Here is a 22,280-nt window from a genome sequence, read left to right as displayed (position 1 = left end):
GGGCGTGGTGGCAGGTGCCTGCAGTCCCAGCCACTCAGGAGGCTGAGGCAGGAGAATGGCGTGAACCTGGAGGCGGAGCTTGCAGTGAGCTGAGATCACGCCACTGCACTCCAGCCTAAGTGACAGAGCGAGATAGTCTCAAAAAAAAAAAAAAAAAAAAGGTGGGGACGGAGGAGAGTCTCTGAAGAGGAAGGTATGGCCAACAATGTTAGCCACTATGGAGTGCTCAAGGAAGAACAAAAGTTAGAAGAGGATTTAGTGATTAATGACTTTCCAGAGCAGTGCCTTTCAAAAATATTTCTGGGTGCAACCCACAGTCAGAAATAATTTTTACATTGCAACCTGTGGTCAGTTAGATTATTGCTCCCAACTCTTCACACCCTCTGTTGGAATTATACATCAACGTCCTTGCCGTGTGACTTTGCAGTATGTCCTACTGGTGCTGATGTTGGGTTTTACTGTGTGACTTGCTTTGGCCAATAAAATGTTAACAGACGTGTGTGTGTGTGTGTGTGTGAGTGTGAGTGTGTGTGTGTAAGAGATGGAGTCTATTTTGCCCGGGTTGGAGTGAGTGTAGTGGCTATTCACAGGCACAATCATTGCACACTACAGCCTCAAACTCATGGGCTTAAAGCGAACCTCCTGCCTCAGCCTCCCAAGTAGCTGGGACTACAGGCACATGCCATGGTGCCAGCTCAGACTTGTGGTTTGAAATGTGCTTGCACAGTTTGGCTTGACCTCTTGCACTCTGCCACTGCATAAGAACATGCTCTGGGTGCCAGCAGACTAGACCTAAGCCAGACCTCCAGCCTGGCACCAAGCACAGCCAAAATCAGCCAACCCTCACCAACCTGCAGATACATGAGTCAGAAAAAAATCTTGTCAGCTAGTAAGATTTGGGGATTACTATGCAGTATCACCACCCAACAGTTAACTAACACACTATCCTATATATATATATGCAGCAAATATAACAAAATTTTGTAAAACAATTACCCTTAAAGGATACAACGTACTCTGATAGTGCCTATTATGTTTTTTTTTTTTCCCCCTTTTTTTCTTTTTTAATGCTGGTTGCAAACCAGAGTTTGAAAAACACTGCTCTAGAAAAATTTTCCCTTCAACACATCTGAAGGATGTAATGCATGGTGTATACCAGTGACTATGGCTCACTTACTAGCTGTGTAACCATGGGCAAACTACCTGACTTCCCTTGAGACTCAGTTTCCTAATCTGTGAAATGGAAATAATCTCATCTGGCTAACAGAGTAGTTGCAGAGATTAAATGAGATAATGCATATTAAGTAACTAGTGCAGATAAAGTCTTCAAAAAACATTAGCTTTTCTTTTTTTCTTTTTTTTTTTGAGACAGGGTCTTGCTCTGTCACCCAGCCTCGAGTACAGTGGTGAGAACCTCCTGGGTTCAAGAGATCCTTCCTCCTCAACCTCCAGAATAGCTGAGACCATTGGCACACCCCCACTACCCCCAGCTAATTTTTTTTTTTTTTGAGACAGAGTCTCGCTCTGTCTCCAGGCTGGAGTACCGTGGCATGATCTCGGCTCATTGTAACTTCTGCCTCCCAGGTTCAAGCGATTCTCCTGCCTCAGCCTCCTGAGTAGCTGGGACTACAGGCGCGTGCCTCCATGCCCAGCTAAATTTTGTATTTTTTTTAGTAGAGACCATGTTGACCAGGATGGTCTCTTTTTTTTTTTTTTTTTTTTTGAGACAGAGTCTCACTCTGTCGCCCAGGCTGGAGTGCAGTGGTGCGATCTCGGCTCACTGCAAGCTCTGCCTCCCGGGTTCACGCCATTCTCCTGCCTCAGCCTCCCGAGTAGCTGGCACTACAGGCACCCACCACCACGCCCGGCTAATTTTTTGTATTTTTAGGAGAGACAGGGTTTCACCGTGTTAGCCAGGATGGTCTTTATCTTTTGACCTTGTGATCCACCCGCCTCGGCCTCCCAAAGTGCTAGGATTACAGGTGTGAGCCATGGTGCCCGGCCCTACACCCAGCTAAGTTTTAAATTTTTTGTAGAGGTGGAGTCTAGCCATGTTGCCCAGGTATTTCTGTCACCTCAGCCTTTTAAAGTGCTGAGATTATAGGCGTGAGCCACTGTGCCTGTGGCCTGTTATTATTATTATTTTTTGAGACAGTCTTGCTCTGTTGCCCAGGCTGGAGTGCAGTGGTGCAATCTTGGCTCACTGCAACCTCTGCCTCCCAGGTTCAACCGATTCTCCTGCCTCAGTCTCCCAAGCAGCTGGGACTACAGGTGTGCACCACCACGCCCAGCTAACTTTTGTATTTTTAATAGAGACAGGGTTTCACCATATTGGCCAGGCTGGTCTCAAACTCCTGACCTCGTGGATCCACCCACCTCAGGTCCCAAAGTGCTGGGATTACAGGCGTGAACCACCGTGCCCAGCTGGCCTGTTTTTTTTATTTTTTTGAGACAGGGTCTCACTTGATCACCCAGGCTGGAGTGCAGTGTTGTGATCATAGCTCACTGCCACCTCAAACTTCTGGGCTCACGTGATCCTCCTGCCTCAGCCTCCTCAGTAGTTAGGACTACAAGTGCATGTCACCACACCTGGCTAATTTTTAAATTTTTTGTAGAGACAGGGTCTCACTATGTTGGCCAGGCTGGTCTCAAACTCCTGGTCCCAAGTGATCTTCCTGCCTCAGTCTCCCAAAGTATTAGGATTACAGGTGTGAACCACCATGTCCAGCCTGCTGTTATTTTTATTATTCAGAAGTTTGGTGAGGAGTAAAGGAACTAGAGCAGTTTTGGAGTTCAGGACTCGTTTCTTTTGGATGGTGAACCAGGCTGAAGTTACCGGAATGAGGCAGAGGATAGGTGAGGACACAAGATCCAGGCATTAAGCACCATCTCTCTGCTTGGTTCTACCTACTTCACTTCCCTCCTAGGGTCTTGAAAGGACTCAGAGACCTGAGTCTGTCACTAACTCCTTCTCCAATCCTACTCTAACTTGCTCCCCTTCACACTTCTACCCTCCCCATCTGAGCACAAGGATTAGGCCCGTCTAGGTGACAGTCAGAGGACAGCATAGGGTTGCACAGACAACAGGTGATCTTGCCTCCTTCATGCCTGCATGCTCACCTGCCCTGCAAACTGGAGAGAAGAACCAATATCCACCGGTTCATCCTGTCCAAGCCCCACCAGACTCCATGAAGGCACATGGCCCTTTCATTTTTCTCTTTTTTTTTTTTTTTGTTTTTTTTTAGACAGAGTCTCGCTGTCACCCAGGCTGGAGTGCAGTGGTGTGATCTCGGTTCACTGCAACCTACATCTCCTGGGTTCAAGCGATTCTCCTGCCTCAGCCTCCTAAGTAGCTGGGATTACAGGCGCCTGCCACCATGCCCAGCTAATTTTTATATTTTCAGTAGAGACAGGCGTTTCGCCTTTTTGGCCAGGCTGGTCTCGAACTCCTGACCTCAGGTGATCCACTGGCCTCAGCCTCCCAAAGTGCTGGGATTACAGGCATGAGCCACTGCACCTGGCCTGCACACGGCCCCTTCTCATCAGCGGGGGAAGAAGGAACATCTTCCATGAGCAAGAGCAGGGAATGAATCTCAGAAACAGGTTGTAAAAAAGGCTTATTTATTGAGAGCAGCGAGTGTAAAAACAGAAACAAAAACAAAAAAAACAAAACAAACAAAAAACGACAACAATAAAAGTGTGGGGTAAGGATGGCCCACCCTCCTCATCTCCAGGGCCCACCCCTACCTCCCATGCCCACCCACCCCACGCTGCAATTACATATAAAAGCCGCCCGTGGTGCATACAAAAAGGGCGGGTTACATAGTGTCAAAAGCTCCTGAAAACTCCTTCATCTGCCAGGCACTTAGGATGAGGAAAGGAGAGAAGGGTGGGGAAGACATGGGTCTGGGTCAGTGTGCACAAGCCCAGAGTGGGGAGGACTCACTTGCTGTGTCCTCTATAATCCTGGTCTAGACCCCCAAGTGGGACCAGTGGGCCAAGAGACTCATTAACCCTGTGTGCCCAGAACTTGAGAATATTAAGGAACTCCCCACAAACCCAGCTCATCCCAAGCCTAGCCCTCCCCAGGCAAAGTTGGCAGATGAGTGGCAGAGTTGGACCCGGTCAAGGGGAGAAGTTGAAGGCCAGAAATTGGGGTTACCTGTGGCACCCACACTGTCCCTGATAGAGGAAGAGGTGGCAGGGAAAACTGCCCAGCTCAAAGCCCTAGTCGCCCAGTTTGGGTCCAAGTCAGCCTCCCAAAGGATGAGGGTGAGGAAGAGGAGGAAAGGCCAGGCCCTGCTCAGACCTCAGCAATGCCTGTTGCACTAGGACAGGGGCCTCAGGGCCCAGGAGGACAGGGATCTTGCCCATCATGCTGTGAGCTTCCCTCTAGAGATGTCCTCCCCTGCCCAGGCCATCCTGAGCGGGCTCCCTCCTCACGGCTTGCTGTCCACGGGGTTGTCTCCCAGGGCACTGGCAATCTCACTGAAGGAGGGCCGGTCCTTGGGGCTGAGGGCCCAGCAGCGCTGCATCAGCCGATAGAGCTTGGAAGGGCAGCCCTCGGGCTGAGGAAGTCTAGCCTTCCCAGCCTGCAAATCTGTAGGGAAGACAGCAGGTGCAGTGTTGGCCAAAACATTCAACAACTTGTTCAACACTTTGTGGACCTTGCAGTTTATACAAGCAGCCACCCAAGGATGCCTCTGGGGCAATGCTGGCCAGCGGCAGGTGGGTACCCGCAACGGGAAAAAGATGACTCCCCTGGCCCCACTCACTCTGGCTGGTAGGACGGGGTCCATGCATAGGAGCTGAAGTGGGCCGGCGGACAGGCGTCAGAGTGGCTGGAGTGGGCACTGGGGGCAAAGGCTATTTACCAACCAATATAGAAGTATTGCAGTATTTTCGGCCAGGCGTGGTGGCTCACGCCTGCAATCCCAGCACTTTGGGAGGCCGAGGCGGGTGGATCACAAGGTCAGGAGTTTGAGACCAGCCTGACCAACATGGTGAAGCCCCCCCATCTCTACTAAAAATACAAAAATTAGCCGGGGAGTGGAGGTGCGTGCCTGTAATCCCAGCTACTAGGGAGTCTAGGGCAGGAGAATCGCTTGAACCCGGGAGGCAGAAGTTGCAGTGAACGGAGATCGGGCCACTGCACTCCAGTCTGGGTGACAGGGCGACACTCCGTCTCAAAAGAAAAAAAAAGTATTGCAGTATTTTAACAACCAGAGTGGTTGTATCTGTGTGCCTGCTAAGTAGCAGCCCTGAGAGGGGAGGTAGGCTGAACCAGCCCTGGGGCCCTGAGTAGGCCCCATCTGGGGCCCATCTGGAATCATCCCCTAGCAGCAAGGCTGCCTACCTGCCAGTACTTCATCATCTGCCTGCCCACCATGGGGCATCTCTCCATGTGTAAACACTTCCCACATCAGCACACCGAAGGCCCAGACATCAGACTTGGTAGAGAAGTCACCCTCCAGGATGGCCTCGGGGGACATCCAGCGCAGCGGCACCCAGGCCTGGCGGAAGTGGTAGTACTCACTGCAGGAGAGAAGCAACCCAGGGGTGAGGTGGGGTGGGAGCGTGGCCTGGCGCTGCACCCTCATCTCCCCATCTGGAACGCATCCCCAAGCCGGGGCCCAGCCTTTCTACATACAGACATCAAGAAATTGGTCACATGCGTGCTGAGCATGGGAGTACACTAGACAAAATCTGGAGGTAACCACACAAGGGGTTTGATGGTTAAAAAATTTCCATTAAGAATCAAACTTTGCCTAAATGTTAACAGAAAAGTTAATAGTCATACATACTTTCTATATTGGTTGTAAAAATGTAAAAACTAAGAACTGTTAAATGGAAAGAGCTTTATTAGTGATAAACCAATCCTCACTACAGCTATAGTCAGACAAATGGGGGTGACCTGGAACCAGGGGGACTCAGGGTGATGTTCCCGGCAGCGCTGCAGAGCCCTCGTAGGCTGTCTAGAGCAAGCTTTGGCATGGGTGCTGAGGCATAAGTCTCAGACTTCAAAATAATAATGACTGAATTCAGGAAGTTACAGAGAGACCCATATAAATAGATTATATATAAATCCTTATCAAATTTGCCTATTTTTTTAAAAAGGTTTATTTATTTATTTATTTAATCACTAGAGACATTTTACAACCACCAAGGGTGTGCACTGGGTGGGAAGCCTGCTGCACCCTTGGAAAAACAATGAGAAAGCTCTTCCCTATCCCAGGCCCTCCAGCTTTGGACTAAGCAGGCACTAAACCTTTTCCCACACCCCCCAAACTATCTGTCCTCTGCCCCTCACCCTCTGGGAAAAAATGGGGAGCCCCCACCCCACGCATGCCCTTCTACCTGTTGTACACATCCTTGCTGAGGCCCAAGGCAGACACCTTCACTTGTCTCTGGACACTGACCAGGCAGTTACGCGCAGCCAAGTCCTTATGCACAAAGCGGTTGTTGGACAGGTGCTCCATGCCCAGGGCTACCTGGGTGCACAGGGCCACCTGGAGAGATAAAGGGGCCTGTTACAGCAGCCCAGGAATAGGCGTCAAGATGACCACCCTCAACACAACCCTTGGTAGCGTTTCAACGCTATTGGTGTGCTGCGTAGGAAGCCCAGAAGCACAACAGCCTCAGCTTCCTTCTCTGTAAAATGGGGATAATAACAGTACCTGCCTTCCTGGGTTGTTAGAAGACTGAATTAAGCAAACTAAAGTGCCTGACACCATGCTGACACACAGCAAGTGCCAGATTAAGTGAGTGGCACATGGGCCTAAGGGCACATACTTAGTAACGACTTGTCCAGTGAAAAATAAGTGGGCAGAAATCATAGCTGATATTTTTTATTTTCAAGTGACAGGGTCTTGCTCTGTCACCCAGGCTAGAGTGCAGTGACACGATCACAGCTCACTGCAGCCTCTAAACTCCTGGGCTCAAGCAATCCTCCCACCTCAGCCTTCCAAGTAGATAGGACTATAGCTGTGCATCACCATGCCCAGCTTACTTTTTTTTTTTTTTTGAGACAGAGTCTCGCTCTGTTGCCCAGGCTGGAGTGCAGTGGCGTGATCTCGGCTCACTTCAAGCTCTGCCTTCCGGGTTCACGCCATTCTCCTGCCTCAGCCTCCCGAGTAGCTGGGACTACAGGTGCCTGCCACTACGCCCAGCTAATTTTTTTGTATTTTTAGTAGAGACGAGGTTTCACCATGTTAGCCAGGATGGTCTCAATCTCCTGACCTTGTGATCTGCCCGCCTCGGCCTTCCAAAGTGCTGGGATTACAGGCATGAGCCACTGCGCCCAGCCCCCAGCTTACTTTTTAATTTAAAAAAAAAATTCTTTACCAAGGCAGGCGGATCACCTGAGATTGGGAGTTCAAGACCAGCCTGACCAACGTGGATAAACCCAGCACTACTAAAAATACAAAAATTAGCTGGGTGTGGTGGCACATGCCTATAATCCCAGCTACTGGGGAGGCTGAGGCAGAAGAATCGCTTGAACCCAGCAGGCGGAGGTTGTGGTGAGCCGAGATTGCGCCATTGCACTCCAGCCTGGGCAATAAGAGCAAAACTCCATCTCAAAAAAATATATATATATTTCTTTGGTAGAGATGGTGTCTAGCTACGTTGCCCAGGCTGGTCTCAAATATCTAACCTCAAGCGATCCTCCTGCCTTAGCTTCCCAAAGCACTGGGATTTCAGGTGAGTGGCACCATGCCTGATCTTAGATGATATCTTTATGGGTTGTTTCTTTTTCATTTTACTTCAAAAGTCTATCTTTTCTACTAGTTGTGTTAAAAAATACGTGTGTGTATGCTGGGCATGGTGGCTCATGCCTGTAATCCCAGCACTTTGGGAGGCTGAGGCAGGAGGACTGCTTAACCTCAGGAGTTTGTGACCAGTCTGGGCAACATAGTGAGACTCTATTAAAAAAAAAAAAAAAAATATATATATATATATAGCATGTGTGTCTGTATGTGCGCACACACGTGTGTGTATGTGTTAAGGCATATAGACCCATACGACTGGCTGCCTCCAAGGAAGGGAACTGGAGGCTAGAAGGTAGAAAGGTAAGAAAACTTCTGGCTTACATTTTTTTGTGAAAAAAAACAAAAAACAGAAAACCACAATCCAACAATGCTAGCACTCAAGGGCTCCTTCCCAACCATATGTTCTCCCTCCCCTCAAGGAGTAACCACTACCCTGACTTTTGTGATAATTTCTTTCTTGTTCTTTGTAGTTTACCACTTACATGTTCCTAGATAATATAATTCCATTTTGCCTGTTTCAGAGCCAGATTAACACTGGAAGCACACAAAATGTATACTCTTTTGTGCCTGGATTTTTTTTTTTTCCACAACATTGTAAGATTCTTTTGTTTGTTTGCTTGTTTTGAGACCAAGTCTCACTCTTGTCACCCACGCTGGAGGGCAGTGGTGCGATCTCGGCTCACTGCAAACTCCACCCCGCTGGGTTCAAGTGATTCTCCTGCCTCAGCCTCCCAAGTAGCTGGGATTACAGGCGCGCACTACCACGCCTAGCTAATTTTTGTATTTTCAGTAGAGATGGGGTTTCGTCATGTTGGCCAGGATGGTCTCGATCTCTTGTCCTCATGATCCACCCTCCTCAGCCTCCCAAGTGCTGGGATTACAGACATGAGCCACTGTGCCCAGCCTTTATTTTTTGAGATAGGGTCTCACTCTGTCACCCAGGCTGGAGTACAGTGATGGTGATCACGGTTCACCGCAGCCTTGCCCTCCTGGACCCAAGTGATCCTCCCAACTCAGCCTCCTGTGTAGCTGGGACAAAAATGTGTACCATCAATCCCAGCCTTTTTTATTTTTGTATTTTTTTGTAGAGACGGGGGTCTCCTTATGTTGCTCAGGCTGGTCTCAAACTCCTGGGATCAAGCGATCCTTCCACCTCTGCCTCCCAAAGTGCTGGGATCACAGGTGTGAGCCACGGGGCCAGCCAGATTAATTTTTTTAAATTACTGGACATGGTCTGTTTTTCATTACAAACATCTCATATTTTAATTCTTTTTGAGACAGGGTATTGCTCTGTCACCCAGGCTGGAGTACAGTGGCATGACCTCAGCTCACTGCAACCTCTGCCTCCCAAGTTCCAGTGACTCTCGTGCCTCAGCCTCCCAAGCAGCTGGGATTACAGGTGCCCACCACGACACCCAGCTAATTTTTGTATTTTTAGTAGAGATGGGGTTTCACCACATTGGTCAGGCTGGTCTTGAATTCCTGACCTCAAGTAATCAGCCTGCCTCAGCCTCCCAAAGTGCTGGGATTACAGGCGTGAGCCACCACGCCTGGCCTCATACTTTAATTCTAATGCCAATGGGTTGTTTCCAGTTTCGGGCTATTAAGAACAGTGTTATTATGAACACTTTTATAAGTGTACACATGTATGAGTTTCTCTAAGATACCTAAGACGAAGTCTAGAATATGAGTATCTCTAGCTATAAAAAATAATGCCCAACTCCTCCAAAGTGAAAGAGTTGGAGAGATTTTTCATTCATTAATACTCTTTTTAGAATTTTGAGCCAATGTGAATATATTATATTATACACTATATATGAAACGTAACTAAATTACATTAACTTTTTTTTTTTTTTTTTTTGATGGAGTCTTGTTCTGTTGCCAGGCTGGAGTGCAGTGGCCCGATCTCGGCTCACTGCAACCTCCGCTCCGCCTCCCAGGTTCAAGCGATTCTCCTGCCTCAACCTCCCGAGTAGCTGGGTTTACAGGCACATACCACCACGCCCAGCTAACTTTTGTATTTTTTCTAGTAGAAACGAAGTTTCACCATGTTGGACAGGCTGGTCTCGAACTCCTAACCTCGTGATCCACCTGCCTCGGCTCCCAAAGCACTGGGATTACAGGCATGAGCCACCACACCCAGCCACATTAACATTTTAAAAGTATGTATTAATGCACTGAACAAATATAAATTGAAGCCAGGCACCTGTAGTCCCAGCTACTCAAGAGGGTGGGGTAGGAGAATTGCTTGAGCCCAGGAGTTCAAAGCCAGCCTGGGCAACACTGTGAGATCCTATCTCTTTAAAAAAAAAAAAAATTTGAGTATCTACCACGTGCCATATACAGTGGATGTTGGTGGAATATAACAGGGCTGGCCAAAGCAGGGCTCTTGATGGGGGGCTGCAGCCAGGTTACTTGGTGCAAATAAGAAACCACCCATTCACAGAGAAGGGGAAGGGCCATTTGGTGAGCACCTGCTGTGTGCCACACCCCAAACAAGGCTGGCTGCCTCTCTCCACACATGCACTGTGAGGCAGGGCCCAGCCTTGGCTTCATTGAGGGGCCCATGGTGAGGCTAGTGCCAAAGGCTGGCTCTTCCCTACCACTGCAGCCACCTCTCTGAATCACATCACTGCTGATGGACTGTCTGCCCACCAGTGGGCACAGAGGTTGGGCTGCTGGCTACTGAGCTGGCCCTTCAGCATCCCTGGCTAGCTCAGAGCAGCTTCCCCGCCTGGCTCCCAGAGGTCACAAGAAGGCCAGCAGAGGTGCCAAGCCCGAGTGCTAGGAGAGGGGACACTCCAAAGACATCTCTTCTCAGTTTTCTTGGGCAGTGGCCAGTGACATCCCTGTGAGCCCCACTGCCTCTACTGGTGGTTTAACTATGGTCACAATCTCTATGTCATGAAACCAATTTAGGGAATCTTAGCCAGCATTAAAGAAAAAAACAGGGAATAGAAAATAGAGTGCATCACACTTAGTAAGAGCATCATTCATGAAATGTTTTCATTTTAAAAATATATACATATGTGTGTATTGGGTTGTGATGCAAACTGTACTTTTTGCCCAGTCAAAAAGTTTTTAAAAACAATGGTCTACATCTGTGCTGTCCTATACAGTAGCCACTATCCCCATGTGGCTATTTAAATTTAATTAAAACTTTTTTTTTTTGAGACAGGGTGCCTGTTGCCCAGGCCGGAGTGCAGTGGTGCAATCACAGTTCACTGTATCTTCAACCTCCCAGGCTCAAGTGATCCTCCCACCTCAGCCTCCCTAGTAGTTGGGACTATTGGCATATACCACCATGCTAATTTTATTTATTTATTTATTTATTTATTTAGAGACTGAGTCTCGCTCTGTCACCCAGGCTGGAGTGCAGTGGCACTATCTCGGCTCACTGCAACCTCTGCCTCCCGGGTTCCAGTGATCCTCCTGTATCAGCCTTCTATGTAGCTGGAATTACAGGTGCCCACCACCATGCACGGCTAATTTTTTTATTTTTAGTAGAAACGGGGTTTCACCATTTTGGCCAGGCTGGTCTTGAACTGCCATTAAGTGATCCACCTGCCTCGGCCTCCCAAAATGCTGGATTACAGGCATGAGGCACCACGCCCGGCCTATTTTTATTTTTTAGAGACAGAGTCTCACTTTGTTGCCTAGGCTGGTCTCAAACTCCTGGCCCAAGCAATCCTTCCACCTTGGCCTCCCAAAGTGCTACGATTACAGGTATGAGGCACTGCACCTGGCTTTAAGTTAATTAAAACTCAGTAACATTTAAAATTCAATTCTGTTTAGTGCAGTAGCTATTGCTGGTCTGTAATTCCAGCGGTTTAAGAAGCTGATGTGGGAGGATTGCTTGAGCCTAGGAGTTTGAGACCAGCCTGGGCAACATAGTGAGACCCCATTCTCTACAGAACATTTAAAAATTAGCCAGGTGTGGTGGTGGGTGCCTGTAGTCTCAGCTACTTGGGAGGCTGAAGTGAGAGGATCACTTGAGCTCCACAGGTCGAGGCTGCAGTGAGCCATGATTGCACCACTGCATTCCAGCCTGGGTGACAGAATGAGACTCTGTCTCAAAAAATAAAATACAGGCCGGGTGCGGTGGCTCGTGCCTGTAATCCCAGCACTTTGGGAGGCCAAGGCAGGCAGATCACAAGGTCAGGAGATCGAGACCATCCTACCTAACACACAGTGAAACCCTCTCTCTATTAAAAATACAAAAAAATTAGCCAGGCATGGTGGCGGGCGCCTGTAGTCCCAGCTACTCGGGAGGCTGAGGCAGGATAATGGCATGAACCTGGCAGGCAGAGCTTGCAGTGAGCGGAAATCATGCCACTGCACTCCAGCCTGGGTGACAGAGAGACTCCATTTCAAAATAAATAAATAAATAAAATACATTAAATAAAATTCAGGCCGGGCGTGGTGGCTCACACTTGTAATCCCAGCACTTTGGGAGGCCAAGGCAGGCGGATCACTTGAGGTCAGGAGTTCGAGACCAGCCTGGCCAATGTGGTGAAACCCCATCTCTACTAAAAATACAAAAATTAGCCAGGTGTAGTGGCACACACCTGTAATCCCAGCTACTCGGGGGGCCGAGGCAGGAGAATCATTTGAACCTGGGAGGCGGAGGCTACAGTGAGCCGAGGTCCTGCCACTGCACTCCAGCCTGGTCGACAGGGTAAGACTCTGTCTCTAAAGAATACATTACATTACATAACATAACATAACATAACATAACATAACATAACATAACATAACTAAAATAAAATTCAGTTCTTCTGTTGCTCTAGCCAAATTCCAAGTGTACAGTTGCTATATGAAGCTAGTGACAACTATATTGACCAGCACAGATATGGAACATTCCCATCATCGTCCTGATCAGTGCTGCCTGAGGCTCTAACAGGTAGTGCATTAATGCAGAGGTGCTAAATGAATGATGTAATTAGAGTTGGGAAAAACCTCATCCAGACGGAGTCTCACTCTGTCGCCCAGGTGTCGCCCAGGGAGTGCAGTGGCAGTCTCAGCTCTCTGCAACCTCCGCCTCCCAAGTTCAAGCAATTCTTGTGCCTCAGCCTCCCAAGTAGCAGGACTACAGGCACGCGCCACCACGCCCGGCTAATTTTTGTATTTTTAGTAGAGACAGGGTTTCACCATGTTGGCCAGGCTGGTCTCAAACTGACCATGAATGATCTGCCTGCCTCGGCCTCCCAAAGTGCTGGGATTACAGGCGTGAGCCACTGTGCGTGGCTGCTTTGGTACATTTCTTTATCAACAATGAAGACATAAAATCTTAGGATAGCTTTCAACTAAATGTGTAACCAGTGAGGAAGGTTAAAGAAGAGGGCGGGTGGGCCGGGCGCAGTGGCTCACGTCTTTGAGCAGTGGCTCATTTGGGGAGGCCGAGGCGGGTGGATCACAAGGTCAGGAGATCGAGACCATCCTGGCTAACATGATGAAACCCCGTCTCTACTAAAAAAAATACAAAAAATTAGCCGGGCTTTGTGGTGGGTGCCTGTAGTCCCAGCTACTCGGGAGGTTCAGGCAGGTGAATGGCGTGAACCCGGGAGGCGGAGCTTGCAGTGAGCCGAGATCGCGCCACTGCACTCCAGCCTGGGCGACAGAGGGAGACTGCCTCAAATAAAAAAAAGGGGGGGGGGGCGGGAGGGCGGGGGGGCTGGGCGCGGTGGCTCATGCCTGTAATCCCAGCACTTTGGGAGGCCGAGGCGGGCGGATCACGAGGTCAGGAGATTGTGCCCATCCTGGCCAACATGGTCAAACCCCGTCTCCACTAAAAATACAAAAAAATTAGCCGGGCATGGTGGCGGGCGCCTGTAGTCCCAGCTACTCTACTCGGGAGGCTGAGGCAGGAGAATGGCGTCAACCCGGGAGGCGGAGCTTGCAGTGAGCCGAGATCGCGCCACACCGCACTCCAGCCTGGCGACGGAGTGAGACTCCGTCTCCAAACAAACAAACAAACAAACAAAAAAACGGGGCTGGGCGCGGTGCCTCACGCCTGTAATCCCAGCACTTTGGGAGGCTGAGGCGGGCGGATCACGAGGACAGGAGATTGAGACCATCTTGGCTAACACGGTGAAACCCCACCTCTACTAAAAATACAAAAAAATTGGCCGGGCGTGGTAGTGGGCGCCTGTGGTCCCAGCTACTCGGGAGGTTGAGGCAGGAGAATGGCGTGAACCCGGGAGGCGGAGCTTGCAGTGAGCAGAGATCACTGCCACTGCACTCCAGCTTGGGTGACAGAGCGAGACTCGGTCTCAAGAAAAAAAAAAAAAAAAGAAGGCAGGTGGATGGCACGTCAGGATTACTGGGCCTCTCTTCTCTGGGTACAGGGAAGTACACTGGGGTCTCCATGAAAAAGCAGAGTCTGGCTGGGCACAGTGGCTCACACCTATATTCCCAGCACTCTGGGAGACCAAGGTGGGTGGATCACAAGGTCAGGAGTTCAAGACCAGCCTGGCCAATATGGTGAAACCTCATCCCTACTAAAAATACAAAAATTAGTTGGGTGTGGTGGCAGGCTCCTGTAATCCCAGCTACTCGGGAGGCTAAGGCAGGAAAATCGCTTGAACTTGGGAGGCGGAGGCTGCAGTGAGCCAAGATGGTGCGACTGCAACCCAGCCTGAGTGACAGAGACAGAGCGAGACTCTGTCTCGGAAAAAAAAAAAAAAAAGCTGAGTCTACATCCCTAAAATAACCCCTGCAGCACCGTCCTCAGAATGCCTCACGTGCACTGGTGGTAAAGGGGCCAGGCTGCTTCAGTGGCCATCATAAACAGAGCCAACTCCACTTCAGGCTTCAGAATCCCAGGGCATTGTCCAACCTTGCTTGATTCTCTGTAAGCAGCAGGCAAAGGTTTTGGTAACGTGCCCTCATCAGACTTGTGAGTCCCCTTGGCCTGCTCTCTCTGATCTGGCTTACAAGCTAAACAATCTGCTGCTAGTCAAGGTAAACAGAAGAAGGTGGACTTGGCATGGTAACTGACTTGCTATCTTTCCAGAGAGGTGGTGCTTCCAGAAAGCAAGGGCAGTAAAAGGGAATTCTGTTAGACTCAAGCCAATTCGGTGTTTCCTTTATGCTGGGCAAGATGCCATCAGATAGCCACTGGAGTAATTCTCAAATACTGTTATAAAAGACCTGTTCTTTGGTAAAGATCAGACCCACTCCTTCCTTTCCAATTTTAATACCCCAGGGGTTTGCCCATGTTCTGGCTAACCCACTGTGATGCTATGAGATCTCACAAGAGGCTTTCTGTTTCCTGCCATGGCATCTGACTGCATAAAGCATGGTCCACCAGGTGTGCTAAGCTGATCCTGCTTCTCATCACGTCATTAGTTCACAAGTGATCCATGGAACAATCACAGATTACAGCTCTCTGATATCATCTTATCAGCTACTCTAAAAGGCATTACCTACCATTATGCCAACACCCAGGACCCATGTCTTTGATTTCTGTCACTACCTCACTGCTCTCTTAAAATCCTCCTGAGGCTCCCCTCAGCCCACTCACACCCAATATGGCACTTTGGTGCCAACTCTAGCTGGCCAGGGAACACCCTGCCTACCACTCCACCTCCCTAGAATGGTTAAGTTCAAGACCAGCCTGGACAACATGGTGAGACCCCCATTTCTACAAAAAATAAAAATAAATAAAAAGAGGACAGGATAGAAAACATCAAGTGCATCAAACACAACATTGTGAAAGTTTAATTTTAGTTATATGAGCCTGCACACCAGATCATGAGTAAAATGCATTTCTTTTTTGTTGTTGCTAAGTGATGCAGGTCTTGCTATGTCACTCAGGCTGGCCTCAAACTCCTGGGCCCAAGGGATCCTCTGGCCTCAGCCTTCCAAGTAGCTGGGATTACAGGCACATACTGCTGCAACAGCTTAAAATGCATTTCCTAAAAGGGATTACAATCAAAAAGCATTTCAAAGCTACTAGTCTCCACCAGGGCTCCTTGAACTTTAATGAGCTTAGGAATCAGCTGGAGAGCTTGTTTGAAAAATTCACATCTTTAGACCTCACTCTCAAATACTCTAATTCCCTCATTCTGAGTCATGGTCCAGAAATCTAATTTTTTTTTTCTTTTGAGACAGGGTTTGACTCCTGTTGCCCAGGCTGGAGTGCAGTGGCAAGATCTCAGCTCACTGCAACCTCTGCCTCCCAGGCTCAAGCGATTCTCCTGCCTCAGCCTCCCGAGTAGCTGGAATTATACGCACGCGACACCATGTCCAGGTACTTTTTGTATTTTTAGTAGAGACGGGGTTTCCCCACGTTGGCCAGGCTGGTCTCAAACTCCTGGCCTCAAGTGATCTTCCCGCCTCAGCCTCCCGAAATGCTGGGATTTCAGGTATGAGCCACCGTGCTTGGCCTGCATTTTTTTTTTTTTTTTTTTTTTGAGACAAAGTCTTGCTCTTGTCTCCCAGGCTGGAGTGCAATGGCACGATCTTGGCTCACTGCAACCTCCATCTCCCGGGTTCAAGTGATTCTCCTGCCTCAGCCTCCCGAATAGCTTGGATTACAGGCACCTGCCACCACACCTGGCTAATTTTTGTATTTTTAGTAGAGACGGGGTTTCACCATGTTGGCCAGGCTGGTCTCGTACTCCTGACCTCGTGATCTGCCCGCCTCGGCCTCCCAAAGTGCTGGGATTACAGGTGTGAGCCACTGAGCCCTGCCTGTTTTTTTTTTAAAAGCATCCTCTCTATGTAACGCAGAGTATGGTCCTTGGAGAGTATAGAACCCAACTTATTAAAGTTCCCCCATCATATTTAAGACACTATGGCAAAAAAGTGTGAAAAAGATATTTAGCAAAGATGGTGATGACTTGCAGTCAAATAGAGTCCCTTAGGTCACATGAGAAAGGTAACTGACTTCCTGTCAGCCTATGTCTCATCCCAGCCAGAGAATCCCACCTTGACTCCCCTGACTCTTGAAGCCATCCCCTTCCTGCCATTCAACTACTTCCTGTCCTTGTGAACTAAACTCAAATGGCTTTCTCTACTAGGAAAACTTCTTTGTTAACCACAACCATCTGTCCACCTACAGGACATGGGTGTCTTCAACATCTCTTAATGCCTCCCACTTGCTTCCTGTTTTACCTCAAGTCTGTAAGGCACAGGTCATACTCCTGTACCTAATCTCCTCACTAGATCATAAGTGCCCCAAGGGCAAGATGCCTGTCCTTTCTCCCCCCCGATCTTTGAGACAGGATCGTGCTCTGTTGCCCAGGCTGGAGTGCAGTGGTGTAATCATGGCTCACTGCAGCATCAACCTCCTGGGCTCCAATGATTCTTCCTCCTCAGCCTCACAAGTAGCTGGGACTACAGGCACGCCCCCATGCCCGGTTAACTTTTTTTTATTTTTTGTAGAGACAGGGTCTTACTATGTTGCCCAGGCTGGTCTCAAACTCCTGAGCTGAAGCAATCCTCCTGCCTTAGCCTCCCACCGCACCTAGCTGATGCCTGTCTGTTTTAATTTTGCATTCCCAAGGGCCCTTGGGGCCACATCTGGCTCAGTGAGGATTCACTGGCTCTATGAGTGTCCTAATTTGTGAGCTCTTTAGTCCTGAAATCTCACTTAGCTGGTGTAGCAAGTCCCATCCTGTGGCTTCTCCTCTACAGCCACTATACACAGTTCCTGCAGCTTCATGGGGAAGGAGGTAGGGGTGTGGTGTCAGGTGGCCAGGTCACTTGTCCTGTCTGGGTCTTAGTAAATTCACATGTAATAAGAGGGGGCCAGCCTGAAGGGCACAGAGCTGCTTCCCCAGAGAGATTGGGGGCAGCCAGGGTCCCATTCACCTGACTCATCTGCCAGCCATGCCTTTCTGCTCTGCCTCCAGAGTCTGTGACCTGGGACAGCCTAGCAGGCAAGGAATGGTCCCCTGGGAGAAAGGGCAGAGCCTTCTGCCTACCCTGCCCTGAGCTCTGATTTGGTTTATGAGGTCACTTCACTGCCAGCTTGGAAGCAGACTCCCCAGTCACATGGAAGGAAGTAGATCCATTTCAGAGGAGAGAGGAGGCAGCTGTGGGCAAGAAGAACCTGAGGGAAGGAAGAAGGGGCCGGGCCACAGCAAGCCCCAGGCACTGGAAAGGTATGGACTGAGGCGGCAGAGGGTAGCAGGCAAGCTTTCCCTTCTTCACTGTTTCAACCGAGGTCTGCTCTACCACAGGGGCCCCAGCCAGGGCTCTGTGCCCAGAACAACCTCTGTGCAAAAGGCAGGAGGAAAACTGGAATGAAAGGCTGCGCAGCTACAGCCCAAGAGAGAGGGCAAGATGCAAACCACAGAGGGGGAAACCCAGGCAGCCCATTCACAGAAGAGTCTTCTCCACTCAGAGCTGAAGAAACACGCTCAGGCCCACAGCTAGCCCAGCAGGCCCCTGCACTAGGACTGCTTGCTGCTTCTCCAGCTCAGAGCTCACTGCTAGCCCAGCAGGCCCCTGCACTAGGACTGCTTGCTGCTTCTCCAGCTCACAGCTCACTGCAGGTGGGCAGGCGTCCTGCTCCAATGCAAGCTCCTGCCCAGAGGCAAGGTCCGAGGATAGCTCTTCTCCGTGAAGCCAGCATGGCAATGCAAAGCCACTTCCAGGCTACATGACCTGGGACAGGTCAGACAACCTTCTAAGCCTCAATGTCTTCATCCACAAAAATGGGGATAGTAGTATATATTTCAGAGGACTACCGTGATAATTACAGTAACACATGTGAAGTTCTTACCATAGGGCCTGGCCCATAGAGAGCCCTCAATAAATGGTGCCTCTGTTGCTCCTGGCCCACCCCTGGGCACCCTCTCCCTCCCTCCTTCACTCCCTGTCCTCACCTTCTGCTTGGTGTTGAGGGGCTGTGACTTCAATTTTTCATCCTTGCTCTTGGAAATCCTCAGGAACTGCTTGAGGTCTCCCTAAGGGAAAAGCCAGGCATCTCGCTCAGGTCAGTGCACAGCCATTGGCTGTAAAGCCTCAGACCAAGCAGGTGCTCGCAGAATTCCTGCCTGGGGAGGCAGTGAGAAGGCCTAAGCTAGCCTGGGCCCCTTTCCCAGGGGGAAAGTTCACTGGGAGTGCAGAACTTTAAAAATATATAGGAGACGCCTCCTAGAGGCTGTCTCAGTTAGAAAGGAGGAGAATTGGCATTTCTACCCCAAGGGGAACCTCCAGACAGGTGGGGCAACAGAGCCCCTATCTTCAGTGAGCCAAGAGGAAAACAGTCCCCTACCCTCTGTCCTCAAAGATTCTTGAGAGGAAACCCCTGTCCTCCAGAGCTTTACAATCTAATCTAAACAAACAGAGGAGAAAGCCAGCAGCAGAAACATACATAAAGCATTCATAAGTACTTGTTTTTAATTTTTTTGTAGAGACAGAGTCTTGCTATGCTGCCCAGGCTGGTCTTGGACTCCTGGCCTCAGGCGATCCTCCTGCCTCAGTCTCCCAAAGTGCTGGGATTACAAGTGTGAGCCACTGTGCCCAGTCGCATAAGTACTTGTTAATGGAAAGACTGATAGGACTCCTGCCCGCTCTTGCCCCAGAACTAGGGATTTGAGAAGCAGCAGTTTGAGGACCATGGGGTGAGGGCCAGGACCAGCTGGGGAATGAAGAGGAAGGGGCAGCTCTGGGAACGACACCCTGAGTGGAGAGGAGAAGGCTGGTGGCTGGGGTAACACTCATGTCACAAGTGGTGCTAGGAAGGAGGAAGGAGGGAGGCAAAGTGGGTTCTGATATATTTATTCTCAAGTGGGGCAAGCTTTTGGGGAGGAAAAAATAACAAACCAAAGAAAACAAGAGTCAGAGAAGATGACCTGGAAGGCATCCCTGCAGTGTGACAGTGAGAAGTCCCAGAAGAACTTAGGACCAACCCCCCTGAGATACAGATGGAAAGACTGGGTGCTGATAAAGGGAAAGCAGGCATCCAAGAGCAGGGAAGGCAGAAGCTGAGCATCACAAGGTGGGCAAAGTGTAACAGCAGGCAGGTGAGGTCTCAGCTGAGACTGCACGAGACAAGGTTTTCACGGTGCTCCAACCACTGACTCCCACCTTTGTAGGACACTGCCCTCCCTACCCGAGACCCCCATGTCCCCTGTCAACAGCATACCAGATCCACATATTCCAGCACCATGTAGTGGGGCTCAGCCTCCCGGCACAGCCCCAGGAGCCGCACCACGTTGGCGTGGTTCAGCTTCCCAAACATCTCCAACTCCCTCCGGAAGTCCAGCTGCTGCTGCTCATCCTTGCTCTGCAGGCTCTTCACAAGTACCAGGGTCTCTGCCACTCCCTCCTCCAAGCCCTGAGCCTTTGCCAGGAACACCTCCCCAAACTCACTCTTCCCTGTGGGTACAGTCTGAGTCAGCCAGCCACCTTCACCCAGGCCGAGGCAGCTCCTGACCTGGGGGAGGGGCCTAGCCTCTCCCACAGTGGGGACCCACCCACCTGGGCTGGGCACGAGACCCGGTTCTGCTGTGACCCCCTCCCTCCTTAGGCTTCAGTGTCTGCAGCAACAAAATAAAAGGGTGGGACTAATATTCAGCATTTTCCAAAGTGTGACTCGCATGAGAATTTTTGGTGGCTCATGGTAAACATGTCTTAACGTATGCTAGGAAAAAACGTAACTACGACAAACCCATGATTTCTCATATTTTTTCCTAGAACAATGGTAACTTAGTTTTTTTTTAAAGATTAAATTTAAATAAAACATCAAGTAAATAATACCACAGGTAGTACACAGGAATGACAAAATCTGCACAAAGGGCAGTGAATAACAGGCTCTGGGGCCACACTGGGCTAGATCTCTACCTATGCTTCCCTCCACCTCTAACATTCTAGGTTTCAGGGACTTGAGAACACTAGCCCGTACCCAGCCTCAAGACACAGCGGGTGACTTGTAGTTAGGCAGGGGCAGCTGTAGTCAAGGCAACATACCCAGCGTGGTGATGGGCTGCAGGCTAGACCGTGGGAAGTGCATCTTATCACTTGTACTGTGGCGTCTGTTGGTGGCCGCGGGGCCGGAGCCCAAGCTGGTCAAGGCCACTTCCTCTTGGATCTCTGCTGAGGGCTGCCCGTTCTGCAAAGGCCCACCTGGGAAGAAGGAGGACAAGAGCGTCACGACGAGACCTGACACTCTGGCCACCACGGGGATTTCTGTTCTGTCCCCTGGTCTTCCACTCTTGCCAACTTGGGTCCAATCACAGTGCTCCACATGAAAGGGCAAGCCCAAATGATGAAAAAATGGGGCTGGGGCTGGGTGGGGGATGTATGGCTATCCCCTAGGGTATGACCCCTTAGTGACGCAGCTGATTATGACCTTTGAGATGAAGCCAACTGCAGACGTCTAATCTGAATCACTGGTCCTTCAATACCATAGCTACATATAAGGATTTTTGCTTTCATGGGGCCTCCTATTGGGCAAAGCCCTAAACAGGCACAAAGGGAAAATCACAATAATGGAGACCCAACCTCTGCTCCTGAACACCTGAGCTGATAGGAGAGACCCAGCAATGACCTCAAGGGAGCTCCCAGTCCAGGAAGTGGGGATAGGAGAAGGGAAGTAAACAGAAAGACTGCCCTTGGGGGAACTCTTAGACTCATAGAGGGAGACAAGACATGCAACAGCAACATGTGTACATATACTAATGATATCTGTGGTTCTGTGCTGGGAGGAGGAAACAGCAGGGAATCATAGGAAGCTGGTCCAAGGGGCTCTAATGAAGAAGTCTCAAGCCAGGTTGCTCAGAAGACGAGGCCCTGGGAATCGGCCAACTCCAGGCTTCCCGCTAGGGGTGGGGCAGTCCCAGCTCCAGGACCCAGCAACAGCCGCTCGGTTTCCAGAGTGCTGGCGCTCTCCCCTCCGTGGCCGCGGGAGGGCGGTCAGCTCCCGCACACGGGCACCACCTCCCGCTCCAGGGCCCCTCACCGTTGAGGCATTCCATCTCTGGCTCCTCGCCCTCGGGCTGCTTCTGCAGCCGCTTGGCTTTGCAGCGCTTCTTGCAGTAGAACATGAGGCCCAGCACGGCAATGATGTAGGCCACAGCGGCACCCACCGACAACCCAATGGTCTGGATCATCTTGTAGGGGGGAGGGCTGCCAGGGCCCTCCGACTCCTCCGGCACAGGCTTGTCTGAGAGACACACAGATGGGTCTGGGCAGGGGCTGCTAAGCAAAACAAGCCCTGCTTCTCTACTAACTCCTCCCAACCCCATCAACAGGGCAACTTAACAGATGGCCTGGGAGGGTCACCACCTTCACTGGCTTTAACAAGGGCCAGCAGGTCCTCATGCCCCACCAAGGTCAAACGAAGACTCTGAAGGAGATGAGGCCAGGGGTTCCCAAGCTGGCTTTGCATCGGAAGCCAAGACAGGCGACACGGATAAGCACACCTGTCAAGGAGCTACCACAAACCCACGTTATTTGTTAAGCTTCCCAAGTGACTTGATAATGTGAGCCAGGCCCCGGAGAGCAGCATTTGGGAGCTTCAGGTTTAGAATTCCAGGCACTGCCTGGCACAGA

The 22,280-nt window shown here is 50.1% G+C and overlaps 1 protein-coding gene across 2 annotated transcripts in view; it reads right to left on the bottom strand.

The window, feature by feature from the left end:
* Nucleotides 1-3,604: 3,604 nt before the first annotated feature.
* PTK7 (protein tyrosine kinase 7 (inactive)) overlaps nt 3,605-22,280 on the bottom strand; it is an 85,606-nt gene continuing 66,930 nt past the window's right edge. For both annotated transcript variants that reach the window (XM_004044048.5, XM_063707615.1), the window contains 7 exons: nt 21,688-21,891; nt 20,697-20,852; nt 19,873-20,105; nt 18,608-18,688; nt 6,358-6,509; nt 5,357-5,535; nt 3,605-4,600 (listed from right to left, as the gene is read on the bottom strand). In XM_004044048.5, coding sequence (XP_004044096.1) covers nt 4,440-4,600; nt 5,357-5,535; nt 6,358-6,509; nt 18,608-18,688; nt 19,873-20,105; nt 20,697-20,852; nt 21,688-21,891 — 1,166 coding nt within the window. In that variant the 3' untranslated portion in view covers nt 3,605-4,439. The remainder of the gene's footprint in view (nt 4,601-5,356; nt 5,536-6,357; nt 6,510-18,607; nt 18,689-19,872; nt 20,106-20,696; nt 20,853-21,687; nt 21,892-22,280) is intronic.

This window comes from Gorilla gorilla, chromosome 5, assembly GCF_029281585.2.
Source record: "Gorilla gorilla gorilla isolate KB3781 chromosome 5, NHGRI_mGorGor1-v2.1_pri, whole genome shotgun sequence".
NCBI lineage: Eukaryota > Metazoa > Chordata > Mammalia > Primates > Hominidae > Gorilla > Gorilla gorilla.
The sequence above is the reverse complement of the archived record's forward strand: the minus strand, read 5'-3'. Positions and strand labels throughout refer to the sequence as shown.